At 41.3% G+C, this 14147-nt stretch overlaps 1 protein-coding gene across 1 annotated transcript in view; it reads right to left on the bottom strand.

The window, feature by feature from the left end:
• RYR3 (ryanodine receptor 3) overlaps nucleotides 1–14147 on the bottom strand; it is a 461863-nt gene that overhangs the window by 303296 nt on the left and 144420 nt on the right. The window contains exons 6-9 of the mRNA XM_018053769.1: nucleotides 12242–12354; nucleotides 11024–11123; nucleotides 8133–8226; nucleotides 280–354 (exon numbers count right to left, since the gene is read on the bottom strand). Coding sequence (XP_017909258.1) covers nucleotides 280–354; nucleotides 8133–8226; nucleotides 11024–11123; nucleotides 12242–12354 — 382 coding nt within the window. The remainder of the gene's footprint in view (nucleotides 1–279; nucleotides 355–8132; nucleotides 8227–11023; nucleotides 11124–12241; nucleotides 12355–14147) is intronic.

Raw genomic sequence — 14147 nt, 5'->3', positions numbered from 1 at the left:
CTTGGATCAAGCAATAGAGCCTGCTAACTTCAGAGTCAAAGCAGAAGACTTGGAAATCATGTGTGTGCGTGCGTGCACACGCGCACATGTGTGTGCACTGTGCTTTAAAAACAAAACCAAAAGTCACAGACATTTCAGAATTTACCTCTGCCAAGTAACTTCTGAGAGTTTGCCAGCTATTGTAGAACAAATGTAACATTTAAGACAATAGGTTGTCTTTGGCAGGGGCCGGGGGGGGGGACCAATCTTGAAAAGAATGCAACCCTGAAGCTCCATTACCTTATCCGAAGGGGTTCCACTCTCCATAGCGATCTGGCTCTCGTGCCAGCTCCCCCAGCTTCATAGTATATCCTCCTGTGAAAAGAGGTGGAGATTAGAGCCTCCGCGTGTGATGTTGATCAGCACTGGCCAGGGGACAGCTCCCTGCAGAGGCTGCTCAGAACACGCTGTATTTCTCAGGACTCATAGTAAGCAAAATGAGAAACAAACCTCAAAGAAAGACACAATTTCCTATTCTCTCTTAAAAGGGAAAAAAGGTGCTAAAGGGGAAGGAAATGCTCACCACATACATGTCGTGGACACTCATGGACTGTCATGTGTACAGTGAAAGGACTGTCTCCATTTCTACATCAGGAGTCAAAACAGTCCAGTCACATATCGTCAGATCAAGTACTGAATGCTCCGTTTTGTTCACGTTCAGCTCCCTGATGCAGTTTCATATCTTTAGAAAATGTATCTGTACTTGTAAAACACATGCGTAAAACACATTCAGTACAGGGTGAACTCATTTCCATTGTTCTAGGAAGCTGGGGACAAAGCTTTATGCTCAGCTACTGTGGTGTTCAGGGTTTTATTACTATACTGTTGTTCCCTTTCCTGCATTAACAATCATCTTTTAAAGTGTTTTTAACTAAAATTTTTATTTTGGAATAATTGTAGATTTATAAAAATGTTGCAAAGTTAGTCCAGAAAGCATCTGTAAAGTCTCATTCAGGTTTCTTTATAGCTATCATCTTACAATAGGAAGTAGAGTTGTCAAAACTAAGAAACCAACATTGGCTCATCATTGCTAATTTAACTCAAGACTTTATTTCGATTTTACCAGTTTTTCTATTAATTTTGTTTCCTGTTCCAGAGTCCCATCCTGGGTGTCACATTGCATTTAGTTGTTATGTTTTCCCTGTTTCTTTTGGTCTCTTAGAGTTTCTTAGTATTTTCTTGTTTTTCATGCCTTTGCCAGGTTTGAAGAGCACAAGTCAGCCTTTTTGTAAAAATGGGTTTGTCTATCTGATGGTTAGCAAAGTCTATTTTTAAAAATCTGTACAATAGGGACCAACTTATCCATATCAGATTATGAGAAATTAAATGAACTATCCTCGTTTAAAGGTATGTCTCATGAATAGTGGTCCCTGATTTCCGGGCATACTATATCCAGATACTTTCTGAGAATCTGTGACTTTAGATCAAGATTGATCATTTAACTTCATTTAATTTCACTAATTTGAAAAGATGCCTCTACTGTAGAAGATTTGAACGTATCACTACTGAATTACTCAGACCCCAGAAGAATCTTGATCTACGTCTTGAGACAACAGTTAATTAACAGAGGGGAAGAGGAAAAGTGCAGTAATTATTTCTTTCTCCTAGGAAGTAATATAATTATGAGTTGGTTACAAATATTAATTTTGGGTGTCAGGTAGACCTGAATTTGAAGCTATTAGTTTTATGAAATTGCCAAGTTCTTTCAAATCTCTGTGCATCAGCTTCCTTGTCTGTAAAATGAACCTAATAGGGTATTTACATCAAGGAATTGTTGTGAGCATTTAATGCGGTTTCCTTAAAGTAATGTACTCTGCATAGAAGTTAAATAAGCAGGGGGACAATATACAGCCTTGACGAACTCCTTTTCCTATTTGGAACCAGCCTGTTGTTCCATGTCCAGTTCTAACTGTTGGTTCCTGACCTGCATACAGATTTCTCAAGAGGCAGGTCAGGTGGTTTGGTATTCCCATCTCTTTCAGAATTTTCCACAGTTTATTGTGATCCATTCAGTCAAAGGCTTTGGCATAGTCAATAAAGCAGAAATAGATGTTTTTCTGGAACTCTTTTGCTTTTTCCATGATCCAGTGCATGTTGGCAATTTGATCTCTGGTTCCTCTGCCTTTTCTAAAACCAGCTTGAACAGCAGGAAGTTCACAGTTCATGTATTGCTGAAGCCTGGCTTGGAGAATTTTGAGCATTACTTTACTAGCATGTCAGATGAATGCAATTGTGTGGTAGTTTGAACTTTCTTTGGCATTGCCTTTCTTTGGGATTGGAATGAAAACTGACCTTTTCCAGTCCTGTGGTCACTGCTGAGTTTTCCAAACTTGTGGGCATATTGAGTGCAGCACTTTCACAGCATCATCTTTCAGGATTTGAAAGAGCTCAACTGGAATTCCATCACCTCCACTAGCTTTGTTCGTAGTGATGCTTTCTAAGGCCCACTTGACTTCACTTGCCAAGATGTCTGGCTCTAGATTAGTAATCACATCATCATGATTATCTGGGTCATGAAGCTCTTTTTTGTAGAGTTCTTCAGTGTATTCTTGCCACCTCTTCTTAATATCTTCTGCTTCTGTTAGGTCCAGACCATTGCTGTCCTTTATCGAGCCCATCTTTCCATGAAATGTTCCCTTGGTATCTCTAATTTTCTTGAAGAGATGTCTAGTCTTTCCCATTCTGTTGTTTTCCTCTATTTTTTTGCATTGATCGCTGAAGAAGGCTTTCTTATCTCTTCTTGCTATTCTTTGGAACTCTGCATTCAGATGCTTATATCTTTCCTTTTCTCCTATGCTTTTTGCCTCTCTTCTTTTCACAGCTATTTGTAAGGCCTCCCCAGACAGCCATTTTGCTTTTTTGCATTTCTTTTCCATGGGGATTGTCTTGATCCCTGTCTCCTGTACAATGTCACGAACCTCATTCCATAGTTCATCAGGCACTTTATCTATCAGATCTAGGCCCTTAAATCTATTTCTCACTTCCACTGTATAATCATAAGGGATTTGATTTAGGTCATACCTGAATGGTCTAGCGGTTTTCCCTACTTTCTTCAATTTCAGTCTGAATTTGGTAATAAGCAGTTCATGATCTGAGCCACAGTCAGCTCCTAGTCTTGTTTTTGTTGACTGTATAGAGCTTCTCCATCTTTGGCTGCAAAGAATATAATCAATCTGATTTCTGTGTTGACCATCTGGTGATGTCCCTGTGTACAGTATTCTCTTGTGTTGTTGGAAGAGGGTGTTTGCTATGACCAGTGCATTTTCTTGGCAAAACTCTATTAGTCCTTGCCCTGCTTCATTCCGCATTCCAAGGCCAAATTTGCCTGTTACTCCAGGTGTTTCTTGACTTCCTACTTTTGCATTCCAGTCCCCTATAATGAAAAGGACATCTTTTTTGGGTGTTAGTTCTAAAAGGTCTTGTAGGTCTTCATAAAACCGTTCAGCATCAGCTTCTTCAGCGTTACTGGTTGGGGCATAGACTTGGATAACTGTGATATTGAATGGTTTGCCTTGGAGATGAACAGAGGTCATTCTGTCATTTTTGAGATTGCATCCCAGTACTGCATTTCGGACTCTTTTGTTGACCATGATGGCTACTCCATTTCATCTGAGGGATTCCTGCCCGCAGTAGTGCAGAGTACATCATGAGAAACGCTGGACTGGAAGAAACAGAAGCTGGAATCAAGATTGCCGGGAGAAATATCAATCACCTCAGATATGCAGATGACACCAGTCTTATGGCAGAAAGTGAAGAAGAACTAAAAAGCCTCTTGATGAAAGTGAAAGTGGAGAGTGAAAAAGTTGGCTTAAAGCTCAACATTCAGAAAATGAAGATCATGGCATCTGGTCCCATCACTTCATGGGAAATAGATGCGGAAACAGTAGAAACAGTGTCAGACTTTATTTTTGGGGGCTCCAAAATCAGCGCAGATGGTGGCTGCAGCCATGAAATTAAAAGATGCTTACTCCTTGGAAGAAAAGTTATGACCAACCTAGATAGCATATTCAAAAGCAGAGACATTACTTTGCCAACTAAGGTCCGTCTAGTCAAGGCTATGGTTTTTCCAGTGGTCATGTATGGATGTGAGAGTTGGACTGTGAAGAAGGCTGAGCGCCAAAGAATTGATGCTTTTGAACTGCGGTGTTGGAGAAGACTCTTGAGAGTCCCTTGGACTGCAAGGAGATCCAACCAGTCCATTCTGAAGGAGATCAACCCTGGGATTTCTTTGGAAGGAATGATACTAAAGCTGAAACTCCAACACTTTGGCTACCTCATGACAAGAGCTGACTCATTGGAAAAGACTCTGATGCTGGGAGGGATTGGGGGCAGGAGGAGAAGGGGACGACCCAGGATGAGATGGCTGGATGGCATCACAGACTCGATGGACGTGAGTCTTGGTGAACTCCAGGAGATGGTGATGAACAGGGAGGCCTTGCGTGCTGCAATTCATGGGGTCACGAAGAGTCGGACACGACTGAGTGTCTGAACTGAACTGAACTCAAAGTAATGAACATGTACAAAGATGTTCATGGATGCACAAAATATTGTGTACTGTTGATTTATCCAAATTTTGTCTATAGACACTTATAAACATGCATGGAAAGCTATATTACATGGCACAAGAATATAATAAAACACTGCATCAACCATAGTTAACTTTGGTTCTTAGGATTATAGAAGACATTCTAAACTTTTTGCAAATGTACATACTATCAGGAAATATGTAGTAGGTATTTAAAAGGAAGCTCTAGCATCCCAGGTATCTCTGTGCCAGGCCCAGAGTAGTAATGAGGCTGCACTGACCTAGGTCCACAGGAAAATTAGTTGAGATTTTCACGGATGCTTCTCCACCCTCAGTGAGAGCAAAAGGGTCTCTCAGGTAGAGATGGTGGAGCAGGGCACCTTAGGTCACATGACTTGAGGACTCTCCCCCTCTGACATCTATGAATTCTAGAAGGTTAGTTCTTCCCGTCTAGGAAAAGGAGGCAGCTTGCTCCAGTGAATCTTGCAAGGTTACAGGGGTTGAAACAACCTGTTACCACTCTCTAAAACAATTACCCCAGGAAAGGAGGTGAGTGGGTGGGGAACTGAGGTGTTCTGAAAGCGTGGCTGACAGCTCAGCCTTGGCTTCAGTAAGTGACTTACCCCAGGGTGCTTGACAAGCCCGAGCAGAGCCAAGGATCAGAGCTCAGAATGTTAGATTATCCTTTTGGCTTTGCACCCTGGGACAGTCAGCCTTTCTCATGGGCCTGGCTGCTCTCAGGTTTTACAAGGAATACAAGTGATTTCCTCTGGAAAGTCAGCCCCATTACAGTGGAATCACTTGCATGGTATCTTGGCTGTGGGGACCTCCTAGAATATTCTCAATTTCCTATTTCTTTGTGCTCTTCCACATTTTGGTACTCCTGGCCATCCTGGCCCACTCTGGGGGTTTATCTGATGACTCATGACAATGATGAGGCTTATCATTCACCTCACAAAGACATCAAATAATGCCAAAGCATCCTGTGTTGAATGAGAGACCAGTGACTACAAAGATCCAAGTTCCAGTACAAGGAGCCACTGCTGACAACCCAGTCTCAACCCTTTCATGCTTCCTTACAAATTTTTTTAAATCTATTTCTTTTTTTATCTAGATTTTTAATATATTTCTTTTATTCTAAAATACAAATTAGCTCACATGAAATCCTCAGTCAAAGGAAAGCTACCTTTGCTCTTAACTCAATGATGGCATTCATGCCTGGCTCTGGGGCCCATTCTGGGAATTCATCTCCCCAGCATCTTCTTTCAAATTCTTGTCCCAACTTTCTTTTGGGTCAGGATTTTGTTGAACTACTCCACAGGAATGCCCAGAAAATGACAAGCTTCTCCAAGCAGCACAGTTTCTGCCTGGGCTGCTTCTAATTTCATTCTAAATATAATGATATGTGTGTGTGTGTGTACGTGCACGCATGCATACATGTGGAGGCGGGGGAGTGGGGTAAAGGGCCATGTACAGATTATTTTAATTTTTTCCAAATTTCTTTCCTTAAAAAAGAATAGAAATTAAAAAAAGAAGAACAGGAATGGAAAGAAAGAACTAGTGAGTTCCAATGTGTTCCATCTTAGATGTAGACAACTCTGCACAACCTACTCACAAAATTTCAGTTCTGCAAGCCTTCCCCTTAATGCAGCAGAATAAGATATTACAGAGACAGCACTTGGGCTACTGCACAATCTTACAGTTTAAAAATAAGGACAAGAAAATGGCAGTTGAATAGGATCATATAACGTCATTTAGCATAGGGAATCTTTAATTCCAACGGACATCAACTCAGCCTCTTTTCTAACTCAGAGATAACTGTGAGCCATGGGACCAGAATTAATCAGGCACTTGCCAGAGGTCTGTGTTTTATGTGTCCTAGACACCATTCTGGGTCACATCTGGTTCCCACGAAGGGACACATAGAGGACAGAGTGAGTAGGAAGAGGCTCAGAACGATCGACACTGCCAACGGATGGGCTTCCCTGGTGGCGCAGATGGTGAAGTATTCGCCTGCAATGCAGGAGACCTGGGTTCGATCCCTGGGTTGGAAACATCCCTTAGAGGAAGGCCTGGCAACCCATTCCAGTAGTCTTTCCTGGAGAATCTGCATGGACAGAGGAGCCTGGGGTCGGCAAAAAGTCAGACATGACTAAGCAACTAAGCACAGCACAGCATTGCCAACGGATAGTTCCTAAGATGTACAATAACACACTCAAGCACAGTGCTCCTGAGTGTCATTTAGGACATGAAATAAGGAAGGAGCCCTGGCTAGAGAGTTAGCATCTCTAGTTTTCAGGGTCCCAACTAAAATCATCCAGTGTGTGACCTTTGGCAGGAGCCTGAGTTAGACAGTTTCTAACATGTATAGATGTGAACCTGTGTTTCTAACAAAGTAAAGAAATGCAGTCAATGAGGTTCCCACAGGTGTCATGCAAAAACAAAGGACGTATTAGAGAACTGGGAGATCAGACTCACTGTTGCCTCAAGTGAAAAAGTGAAAGTTGCTCAGTCGTGTCTGACTCTTTGTGACCCCATGGACGATACAGTCCATGGAATTCTCCAGGCCAGAATACTGGAATGGGTAGCCTTTCCCCTCTCCAGGGGATCTTCCCAACCCAGGGATCGAACCCAGGTCTCCAGCATTGCAGGCGGATTCTTTACCAGCTGAGTCACAAGGGAAGGCCAAGAATATTGGAGTGGGTGGCCTATCGCTTCTTTAGCGGATTTTCTCGACCCAGGAATTGAACTGGGGTCTCCGGCATTGCAGGCAGATTCTTTGCTATATCAAGTTCAGTTTAATTTGGATCTGAGACTTGAGTTTTTAAAATACATCAGGGTTTCACAATTACCGGGGCCAAGATTGTATATTCTGTTCCTCTATGTATAAGCCGAATACAAAAGGATGCTTCAGCATGAAGTTAATATCTAGATTAACATCTTCCATCTCCTGACTCTGAATTATGGAAAAGCATCCACTGAGAGGATAACTAGAGGGCCAGAGAAAGCACCATGCTCAGCAGCTCCCTCTGCACACTCCCTTCAGCGCTGTCCTCTGCTAAGTCCAGCTCTGTCTGGACACTGACATTTGGTTTCTCCTATCCTATTTGGTGATAAGCAGAATGAAACCACTGAACTCCACCTTCATAGCACATAAAAGGGGGAGTAAGAGAGATGATCTGCCTTTGAAGAACCTGGTGAATAATTTATGTAAGTGCACAGACTCACTAGAATGATTACTCTGATTTCCATCACCAAAATGGGGGCTTCGGTCTGCAATTAAAGCTACCAGAAACTCCTTAGATTCCAGAGTAACCAAAGAAAACAATGGGATTGAAAAGCATGATGGAATTGCTTGCCTAAGAAGCAGCATGTGTGTATAGCTATTCCTGTGAGCAAACTTGAACATACTGCCTTTCCTATTTTACAACTGCAGCTCACGACTGGACAGAAGTCTGTCAGTTAACCAACACTTACAGAATTCATTGGTGGACATATCCAAATGCAAAATTTTTAGTCTGAGTCACCGGAGACAGGCAACAAGAGGAGGAGGAAGCTATTGGCTTACCTGTGCTGGGAATCATTCTGGTCTGTAGATGGTATCGTCAAACACTCATCATGTCCATGGAAAAGACGTACTACATGCCCACCAAGCAGGTATCCTGTAACAGAATTATACCCTACCATGAGCTGACAGGAAGCTGAATAATGAAAACATATCTGAGTCAGTTATTCTAGAAAACACAAAGAGAGAAGCATTTGGGAAATGACAGATTCCACGAGTTCAGGCCTCAGGTAGAAAATCGACAAGAAAGTCAAACCAATTCTAACACTGAAAGTTAAATAGGGTTTCAGAGATGAACAAGCCCAGTATCCAAAGGGAAGGTGAAAACAATGTCAATTCATGTCATTAAAAGCCAAAAGGTCACCTGTAACTAATACAATGTATATCAACTATGCCTCAATAAAATAATACATTAAAAAAATACACATACACACACAACCAAAAGGAAATTTGACTTGCTACTCTTAGGAAGATCAAGATTTTCCAACTGTTGAGGACATAAATACACCCAACACCAAGTTCCTGGATAAGCTCTTACAATGTTGATGTGTGTATTGTGTGGTATCAAATCAAATTGCAGTCATGAGAAAGTAAGATGATACTGGGAAAGGAGAAGCAAGCTTATTCTGAGCTTTCTTAGGAGTAGCTAGTTTTCGAACATGTTAAATAAACACAGATCAAACCTGAATGCTATTCTAACACCAAGAGAAGGCAGAATGACATTCCAGAATCCCTGAGTGGCCAAGCAGAGAGGCAGCTATCACCTAGCCCTTAGCTTTCACAATAAGGAAAGGAATCTCAATAGCCATGGAGTTCAGAGACAGATAGGAAACAATGACCTTCAAGGACATGATGGCCAAATAGTCTTCAAATAAATGGCAAGTCTCCATTTAAGAAACATGGTAGCAGGAGAAGGGTCCCAGTATGAACTTTACTTTACATGAAGAAGTGGAATTTGTCATCCCTTTGAAACAAAAATTTCTCCCAACTAGTCTGTTCTCAGGAGACATATGGACTTAATATGTTCAATGTCTGTATCAGGATTTTGAGAAAATCACATAATTAGATCACTCTAGGGCCTGTGAAACTATTTTGAGTGTTGGATTATAACAGTAAGAAGGAGAAGTCATGCCAGGGGAGAAAAGGGTGTTATCAATACATCTTATACAGGGATAGTCTTGATATTCCCTAGTTCATTTTCTCCATCTGTCCAGGTAAGGCAAGTTCTTCTTAAGCTTTCCTCAAATGTTTAGAAGTTATTTTCTCATCTTCCTCTCTTTTACTGTACAAATATTTACAATTGTATACTTTTTTGCATTAAAATAATTCATGATATACTGTGGGGGCACTGTTAACAGCCAACTTATTTAGAAAGTTAACCCCTTCCATGATCACATTCTTGATTAAATGATCTATCATTTTACAATGGTGCAGCCATGCTTCATTTGCAGCCCATCATTTACAGTCCCCAGGCTTCTCCAATCAATATTCTATGGCACGGAGGAAGCTGCCAAATGCTGGCGCATTACAACATTTCTTAATTGAAATATACCAGGGCAATAATCAGGAGAGAAGGGTCACAAGGAGGATCATTCCTTTTCTCAAGGGTTGAACTGGGTTTCTCACCAGCAGATGCTGAGAGAGCATTTTGCACAGAGTCAGATAATGCAAGTGATCAGCTGCCCAAGCTCTACCACAAGGGCACTCAATACTTTTAAAAGCATTGTTGTGAAATGATTCACAATTAATTCATCTCCACAAACCCTCTTGTGGGACTGAGCATTAATATTATCCCTATAGTGGAAATGAACAAAATTAATGTGGAGAAGATTCAGTCAAAGCTTCCTCAGGGAATATTTTAACCCGGGATTCCTTGGTTCCTGAGAGAAAGGGAATGACTGACAAAACATTTAGAGCAGTGGGTGAATTCTGGTGTGAAAGAAGAGAGCTGAACACATCCTGCCTTTGAAAAGCCATCCTTCAGTTGCCAAAAGTGTTAAAAATTTGCTGTTCCTCATTTTTCAAGTTAGCTGTGATGCCTCCTGAAACTGGGGTATCACCTTGACAACTCTCAATTTTCCATTTTCCAACATCATCTAATAGAAAGAGGTTTCACAGACTCAAGATTTAAAATAGGGTTAGAACCTGTGATATGAGTATTTTAAAAAAATTCTGATCTTGCTATAAAGTGCTAGAATGTGATGTCATAACCCTTAGGTCACTGGCATCTGATTATCCTGCTCAGCAGTGATATTACCCATGAGTAAAATAAGGCCAGTATATTTATTATATAACTTGAAAGGTGTTATTGACTTTGCCTAGCTCAAAAAATAGAATGTGCTGAACAAACTTTGATGATCTTACTTCTAAGGGAAAAATAAAATATGGAGAAAATGCCATTTGTTATTTTTAAATGGCCTTCCATAAATATAAATAAAAACAAATGGCCAAACATCCTTTTATTATAGAGAAAGTCCTCCTCCCACCTGTAGAGAGAGATGCATTGGGGAGAAATATAAAAAATATCACCTTCTTGGCAAATAATGTCTTCTAAAATTGAACCTGCTAAGGTCTGTATACTTATAACCATAAATAAAACTGAAAAGTCAGTGGAAGAAGAAAGGTATGTCTCCAAGGTCCTGAACGCACACAGTGCCAAAACAATGGTACATTGAAAGAATTGTAAAATCATCTCAGAAGTGCTCATGAAATCAGAAATCAGGACAGGAAATAACCCATATTAACACGAGAGAAAGGAATTCAGGTGAACCAAAAATCATACTAAGTGGGTACTGAGACACCCGTGCCAGAACTGGAAAGTCGCAAAATACGTCAATATACGCAGCATAAGACAAACAGGCAGGCTGAGAGGTGAACACAAGAGAGAAGCACACCTTCTTCAATGCTACTTCCTGAGCACGTAGGATGTACATTCCAGAGTGTCTGCATAAAGGAGGCATCCACTTGTATGTTACCATTTGATATCGAGAGATGCTGCAGCAGAAACAGAAATGAGACATCCTTTAAATCACCAGGCCAGGCCTGACAGAAGCAGCTCACCTAGAATTTCAAGGGTTGAATTAAACAGCCTTACTCTCATCAGGCTTTTTCTACCTAGGCTGTGGGAGATTGCTCCATCCCATCTCGAAGCAGTTTCAAAGTGGGACACTTTATTCAGGGAAGAGGAAGTATTCAGCTACAGAGGTGGCAGACATGCTGACTTCATCCCCTCAGCTGGATCTCAAATTCAACAGGAAGTTACAAAACATCTATCCTTGGCAGGAGAAGGGGACTTACAAATGGGAAAAATTAATCCAGCCTTTGGTCTAGGCAAAGTAAAATCTGCTGGCAGAACTGGTGCTGGGAAGCTTAAAAACTTATCTCTGACATTTCTCTGATCCGTAAGGAATTGCCCCCATCCCTTAAGGGCCTGATGTCAGTGCTGCTTGACATCTTGTATGGTATGCAAGCACCACTACCAGGGGCAAAATTTCACCTGCCTCTTCCAACCACTGTGACATCCCACACTCTGAAACATGTCCAATTCTCTTTCTCCCTCCAGTTATGGTTTTATATCCAACACTTTCTGGCTTGTTCCTAATTAGACAAGAGCTAACCAAAGTGATAAACTGAGTCCCTGGTGGCTCAGATGGTAAAGAATCTGCCTGCAATGCAGGAGATCCGGGTTTGACCCCAGGGTCAGGAAGATCCCCTGGAGAAGGGAGTGGCTATCCATTCCAGTATGCTTGCCTGGAAAATTCCTTGGACAGAGAAGCCTGGAAGGCTACATTCCATGGGGTCACAAAGAGTTGGAAGACTGAACAGCTAACACTACTATTAAAGGTAACTACTGTGTCAATTGTTGGCTTTTTAGGAAGTGCCTGGGGGCATTTAAGCTGGGAACAGTGCTTTAATCTAAAAAAAAAAAAGTAAAGTTACATTCCAGGCCCCATGATAATATGGCAGGAGAGACAATTTCATCATGTCTCAAGTATACTGTGTAAAGCTAATCTTATCCTACCCAATCTGATGTGGTTCTGTTTTCCCTGGCCATCCATTCCTAAAAGAAACAAGTCTGGAAATGAAAGATGCTTGTGTTAGGAGGTACTTACAAGGTATCTTTCAGAGGACACACTGACGAGGATGAGGTCATCACCAATTCGAACCTTTTCTCCCTCAGACCTCTGCTTGGAAGCAGGATGAATGGTCCACCAACAGGCTTCTCCTACACAAAGGCTCCTTGAATTAGTGACTGCATCACAGAAGTCAATGTCCCTAACTCTGCCCCTCATTCTCCCTCCTGTTGAGAATCCCTGAAACACACACACACACACACACACACACACACACACGCACGCACACACGCACGCACCCTCCAGACCTCAATTTCTATTTATCTATAAGCATTCCAGTTACCCCCACGTCTGCCCTTGATTATGTTTATCACTTTCATTTTCTTTACAAACAGAAAGATAGTGTTTGGAGAAGAATACTGGAGCCCAAAAGCTACAGAAGCCTTTGAATATTTTTAATACATACAGAAAAATGATATTTTTTTCATATGCACCTACAAATATTTCAGAAATAACTTTGCTGGTCTACTGACCACTTACAGACCGTTATCTTTGCCTCACCCCTTCCTTATGAAATTCTACTAAATCATCAGTAATTTCACTTAAAAAAATCAGAAAAAATCAAAAGGTCTAAATCTATAAGGTCTAAGACAGCAGGTAAGAAATAAATAGCAAAGGAGAAAAATCGATATTTTGGGGAAAGGAATGTCAAAAGACGCTTTTAGCCAAGACAAAGCTACAACTCCAGTCTCTGGGTCAGAAAATGGATTGAGAAGTTGATCCTAAGAAGTAAGTCCACTCCTGCTACATATTCTCCAGAAATTCTGTGAAATTGGAGGTAGCAGTTCCTTGTGAAGGCAACCATAGAAGATGGGGTTGAAAACAGGAGGAGTGGCTGAAAGTTTTAAGGGAACATTTGATCTTTTTCTCTATCCTGCAGGCCAGGCGACTCTTCCTCCTCCACCCTACAGAAGAATAGAAGTGATATCCGTGGAATGACAAACCACTCCAGGTATCAGGCAGTGTCAGACATGGAAGTAAAGAGTATCGCTGAAAATGGAGAATAATTAGAATTCTGTGCTCTGATCAGTAAAATCTCAGCTCCCTTTCCTCTACCTCCATTCCTCAGCTTCCAGAATGCCAGCTGTGATGCTGAACCACCCCCGCCCAAATGAAGATTACTGTTTAGTTTGGAAGCAAAACTACCCAACAAAAACCATACTGCTGTTTGGGCATATCCAGTGCAATGTCCAGGTCCCTGCTAGATTATCCCAAAGTGAAACCTAACACATGGCAAGCTACTCACACAGTTGGGGCTTCCTGTCGGTTTTTACTGCCTTGATCTAAACATCAGCTGGGACCAGGGATAAGCCGACATGTAAGGAAAGTCTCTAACATGAACAACAGGAATAAACCAAAAAGTGGGGAAAGGGGAAAAATGAAGATTACAGAGAGCTAAAGATAACTTCAAACAAATCTTAGAATTAATAATCTCAGAGGCATAAGGAAAAGTAACATTCATGAAGCAGCTAGGAGAGTATCCATGAAGGGTCCCTTCAAAGAGAAAAAAATCTCTGATTCTGAAAAAGAGAGAAAGAAACAGGAAAGTTATAGGATAAAGTTGAAAATTTTTCCCACAATGAAGAATGAAGAAAAGCAGATTAGAAACAAGACTGCAAAGAAAATTAGGAAACCGACCTAGAGGAATTTCAGAAAGCAGTAAGAGAACATGAAGGGAGAACATCAACTAAGAGATATTTAACTTTTCCCAAGGCTGAAAGACAAACATTTTTAGAATGAAGGGACCTGCAGAGTCCCTAGCACAGTGGAGAACAGACACACACATGCACACACACCAGGGTCCACTCCTGTGAGACTAAGAACAAGAAAGAAAGAAAAGAAAGAAAAGAACAAGAAAGATCCAGGACAAGACAGCACTGTGGAA

This window comes from Capra hircus, chromosome 10 (genome assembly GCF_001704415.2).
Source record: "Capra hircus breed San Clemente chromosome 10, ASM170441v1, whole genome shotgun sequence".
In the NCBI taxonomy this organism is placed as follows: domain Eukaryota; kingdom Metazoa; phylum Chordata; class Mammalia; order Artiodactyla; family Bovidae; genus Capra; species Capra hircus.
This window is presented reverse-complemented; position numbering and strand designations above follow the sequence as displayed.